General features: G+C 44.6%; 1 protein-coding gene across 1 annotated transcript; it reads right to left on the reverse strand.

Moving 5' to 3' along the window:
• Nucleotides 1-844: 844 nt before the first annotated feature.
• Nucleotides 845-5,340, reverse strand: LOC110534795 (fibroblast growth factor 20-like). The gene is made up of 3 exons (XM_021619745.2): nt 4,368-5,340; nt 3,756-3,859; nt 845-2,002 (listed from the first exon to the last, which is right to left on the reverse strand). Exons 1-3 carry the CDS (start codon nt 4,642-4,644, stop codon nt 1,757-1,759), a joined length of 627 nt encoding a protein of 208 aa, XP_021475420.2. The 5' UTR covers nt 4,645-5,340; the 3' UTR covers nt 845-1,756.

Genomic DNA, 5,340 nt, shown 5'->3' on the forward strand with positions numbered 1-5,340 from the left:
GAGCTGCTGGATAAGGAAGTGTCTTTGAGGTCGTATTGTTTGTATTGGAGGTGAATGGATCGTTCAGAGCAGGTGTCACCCTCAAAGACAAATTATTGTAGACCCTAGGGAATGAAATAGACATAGAGACAGTCCAGGGTTGAGGACAGAGAGGAGCGGGGGGTGAATTATCTCAGTGATTTTAAAACATCACTGTAACAGTGTAGTTTTCATGTATGTCATTTTAACATCTCTGAGACATCAACACTAAAATGAACTCAGACAGCATGTGATAACTTAATAACCTCTCAATAACCAATAAGAGGTAATATTCCCCTGTTTTTCCAGTCTGAAACACGCAATATATAAACGTTTATACATTTCCTATATATATTTAAAATGTCAGCTTAAGTGGCATATATTTTAAATGTCACATTTGACATCATCTATTTAAGCAATAAGGCCCGGGGAGGTGTGGTATATGGCCAATATACCACGGCCACGGGCTGTTCTTATGCACGACGCAAAGTGGAGTGCCTGGACACAGCCCTTAGCCGTGGTATATTGGCCGTATATCACAAACCCCTGAGGAGCCTTATTGCTGTTATAAACTGGTTACCAATGCAATTAGAGCAGTAAAAATAAATGTTTTGTCACACTCATGGTATACGGTCTGATATAGCACGGCTGTCAGCCAATCAGCATTCAGGGCTGGAACCACCCAGTTTATAATAGTAATCAGACCATGCTTCAGTATTACTGTATGTTATTGTATTTGTATGAAGAAGACAGACCAGTGTATCTGAAGTGTTAACAGGTTTATTCCTCACTGGAACCCAGTGGAACTCTGGCTCTTTCTGATGACATAAGAGAAACATGGACGCCCCGATGATGACAAGCTCGGGAATAGTGACAACGCGGCCTTACACAAACCATTGTCTAAATAAAAACTCCTAGGAAAATATTTCTTCAGTCAGTTTGAAAGGACATGTCAAATGCAGTACTTTACACAGTGGCACAAAATACATCTCTGAGGGCTTATTTTTAATATCTTATATATACCTGTAAAAAATATATTCTCAAAATAAATAAATATATAAAATAAATATATGTCCCAGAAAAATGCATAAATTAAAAAAACTGAAACAGGCTAAGGTTATTTTGTAAGTCTTTTTTTCTCGTCCATGCTCGTGTCAGGGAATAGAATGCAGTTACGGAAGGTTCAGAACAGAATTCCTTCACAAATCTTCTAGAGTGTTTCGTCAAAACAGTCCACCTTGGGGTACCACAGAAGAACACAAAGTCTACACTCCGCTGGAGGACCATCCACTCTTCTTCTCCTACTCCCATTTCACTACAGATAGATTGACCAATCAGAATGTCAGAAGCCACTCAGGGGGTGGTGAAGAAGAACCATCCGGAAAGATGACATCAGCAGCTCTGGAGGTGATCCATTCACCTTCCAACACGATGCTCAAAACAAAGATGGCCACCAGGCCAGCCTCTCTTTTGGCCAAATAGCCCCTATTAAACACCTGTACTCCTTTCTCCTGGGGCTGCACCGGCCTTGACCCATTTTCGGGGACCGCAAGGCCAGGCTTCACACATATTTGCTATCCACCCCACAGCCCCCAAGCGACCTTTCCTCCATTTTGTTTCCATAGGAAGCCATAGGGAGACTAACGATATGCAGACCCTTCATAGGAGAGTACTGAGAGTCACGGTGCAGTGTGCTGGGTGTGTAGCGCCGCAGGGACCAACACACTCTCACCGGGTCTCAGCTGTGGCCCAGGACCTCTCTGTAGAGTTCGGGTACACGGTCGGGATCTACGGGCCTGGGCAGGAAGTGGGTGAAGCGCTGGTGTCGCCGGGAGCGGGCACCGTCCCTGGACGTGCCGTCCTTGTTGAGCGCCACGAAGTAGTGCGCTCCCCGGTCACCATGTCTGTAGAGGTTGGATGAGTACGTGTTGTACCAGTTCTCCTCAAACTGCTCCCGGAACACGCACTCGGCTGTCAGCTTCTCCTAGAGAGAGAGAGAGAGAGGGAGACAGAGAGGGGGGGGGGGGGGGGGGGGGAGAGGTGATTAGTGAAATGTTACACAACAGAGCAGTGTCATCTCAGTGTCAATGCTCACACACAAATACACACTTCCTTGCAGAACAAAATGTGTGCCACCTGCTGGTTGGTCATATCTTATCACCCTCCCAGATTAACAGGACAACAGAGGAGGCAGAGGAATTCTCTCTTTCAGTTGATGCTGAATAGTAACCTCTGTTATCACCTCCTACACAGAGATGCCCATGAGAATGGAGAGCAGCACTGAATACAAGACACATCATATGTAGACTACAGTTTATCAGTCTATGTAGACTGTATGTAGGCAGTATGATGGGTATATGTAGGCAGTGGGTATGCAGTAGGCAGTATGAAGGGTATATGTAGGCTGTATGCAGGCACTATGGAGGGTATATGTAGGCAGTATGCAGTCAGTATGAAGGGTATATGTAGGCAGTATGAAGGGTATATGTAGGCAGTAAGCAGGCAGTATGAAGTGTATATGTAGGCAGTATGAAGGGTATATGTAGGCAGTATGAAGGGTATATGTAGGCAGTATGATGGGTATATGTAGGCAGTAGGTATGCAGTAGGCAGTATGAAGGGTATATGTAGGCAGTATGCAGTCAGTATGAAGGGTATATGTAGACAGTATGAAGGGTATATGTAGACAGTATGAAGGGTATATGTAGGCAGTATGCATGCAGTATGAAGGGTATATGTAGGCGGTATGAAGGTATATGTAGGCAGTGTGCAGGCAGTATGAAGGGTGTATTGTATTCAGTAGGTATGCATTAGGCAGTATGAAGGCAGTGTGCAGGCAGTATGAAGGGTATATGTAGGCAGTATGAAGAGTATATTAAGCCAGTATGAAGGGTATATGTAGGCAGTATGCAGGCAGTATGAAGGGTATATGTAGGCAGTATGAAGGGTGTATTGTATTCAGTAGGTATGCATGCAGTATGAAGGCAGTGTGCAGGCAGTATGAAGGGTATATGTAGGCAGTGTGAAGGGTGTATTGTATTCAGTAGGTATGCATTAGGCAGTATGAAGGGTATATGTAGACAGTATGAAGGGTATATGTAGGCGGTATGAAGGGTATATGTAGGCAGTGTGCAGTCAGTATGAAGGGTATATGTAGACAGTATGAAGGGTATATGTAGACAGTATGAAGGGTATATGTAGGCAGTATGCATGCAGTATGAAGGGTATATGTAGGTGGTATGAAGGTATATGTAGGCAGTGTGCAGGCAGTATGAAGGGTGTATTGTATTCAGTAGGTATGCATTAGGCAGTATGAAGGCAGTGTGCAGGCAGTATGAAGGGTATATGTAGGCAGTATGAAGAGTATATTAAGCCAGTATGAAGGGTATATGTAGGCAGTATGCAGGCAGTATGAAGGGTATATGTAGGCAGTATGAAGGGTGTATTGTATTCAGTAGGTATGCATGCAGTATGAAGGCAGTGTGCAGGCAGTATGAAGGGTATATGTAGGCAGTGTGAAGGGTGTATTGTATTCAGTAGGTATGCATTAGGCAGTATGAAGGGTATATGTAGACAGTATGAAGGGTATATGTAGGCGGTATGAAGGGTATATGTAGGCAGTGTGAAGGGTGTATTGTATTCAGTAGGTATGCATTAGGCAGTATGAAGAGTATATGAAGGCAGTATGAAGGGTATATGTAGGCAGCATGTAGGCTATATACCAATGTAAATACTTACAGAGCCGTAGAGGTCTCCCTTGCTGTTCATGCCCAGGTATAATCCACTGTCCACCCCACGGATGCTCACCATCCCCACAGCCAAGCTGATGAACTCCAAAATACCTGCTCATCAAACCAGAAGGACACCATTAGATTAACATCACATATTATGATGTCACAAGTCACAAGTTCAGCCAGTCATTGAGGGATATATTATTCAACGCTTAGTACTGAATTCATACTCTTATGTCTATCATGGAAGCTGTTATCAGTAGGCATTATTTGCTATCTTGCTGATAAGAAGGTCAGTTAGGAAAGGTAAAGAAATTCTGCCAATCTAATCTCCCTTGGGGAAATGAATTGTGTTGCAATATGTGCGAACATATTATGGGGTGTCTGAAATAGTAACTATGGTACAAAAACACATGCACACATTATAGATTAGACAGGATGCAATAGGTATATGTGTCCATAATCATAACATTATAATATTCATAATATAAATATAATTCGTCTATTCAGAATCATATTCAGAATACTAAGAATAACAATGATCATTATACACCTTATACTACTGCCATAACTGTATAATAACTGCATTATTGCGCCGAAATATTTTCTAATGCCTTACCAAATCTGCTATGGTCTTTCCTGGTGCCTTGCACTGTGCCATCGGGCAGTATCTCGAGGTGGAACCCGGTCCTGCAGTACAGCTGCCTCCTCCGTAGAATCCCCTTCAGATGCGTCAGATCCGACGGCGTGCTCCGCGACAACCTCTCGGCCGACACCAGGTGCTCGCTCATCAGTCCGGGGGTGTCCCCAGCGGGCGTCAGGACAAAATGCGATCCGTGTCCGAAGCTATCCAGGCCGTGCAAGGAAAATGTACCCACCTCGCCCACTGCCCCCATCACAAAAACCACCGCCCCGCACGCTTCACAACCAGCCGCCTTGAACCGGGTAGAAAAGTTAACGTACTGTGCTCCTGAAAGAGGGATCCTCCTGAGTGAATGTGTGTTTTTGCGCAGTCACCAAATGCGTTTTTTCTCTCTCTTGCAAGTGCGCGTTTTATTTACATCCGCATATTATCCGTTTATCCTCAGTTCAGCACATGCTCTCCTCTCTCGACCTCGGGCTACTCCCCTTTGCTCTGTTTGTTCGTCCGGGTTTTCCTCCCCTCGCAGTCGTTGATGCGGTTGCCGGGAGAGTGCTCAGCTCGTGCTCACTGCGTTCTGCAAATGAAGAGTGCGAGCGTGAGAGTGCGAGCGCCACTTTAAATATATTCCGTATGTAAATTCCCTCTTGCCGTATGCTAATGAGACGCTTTATAGATTTCTTTTTGAAACATAACTCCTTGATCCTTGACCGTCCTCACACCTTTGATGTTCAGTTTCATCTGCATCGCCGATTATCATCATCCCGTAGATGGATTATGAAAAGTACTGTAAGCGATTTGAAAGGAGAACAAGTGAGAGAGAAGTCAATGAGAGTTGGTCCTTTAATAAAACGCCGTGTGAATCAATGAGGTTTTCTCTATGGTGTCGCAGGGGAATGCGCAGTAGCCTATGTACAGAACACTACGGCTTCCCTGGCTGGCTCCAAGTGGT

The sequence above is a fragment of the Oncorhynchus mykiss genome, chromosome 10 (genome assembly GCF_013265735.2).
Source record: "Oncorhynchus mykiss isolate Arlee chromosome 10, USDA_OmykA_1.1, whole genome shotgun sequence".
NCBI classification, from domain to species: Eukaryota; Metazoa; Chordata; class Actinopteri; order Salmoniformes; family Salmonidae; genus Oncorhynchus; species Oncorhynchus mykiss.

Coding starts and splice junctions, on each gene's coding strand:
- LOC110534795 (XM_021619745.2), bottom strand. CDS start 4,644: ATGGGGGCAGTGGGCGAGGTGGGTACATTTTCCTTGCACGGCCTGGAT. Junction 3,860..4,367: donor GAAAGACCATAGCAGATTTG/GTAAGGCATTAG, acceptor TTTGATGAGCAG/GTATTTTGGAGTTCATCAGC. Junction 2,003..3,755: donor AGGGAGACCTCTACGGCTCT/GTAAGTATTTAC, acceptor CTCTCTCTCTAG/GAGAAGCTGACAGCCGAGTG.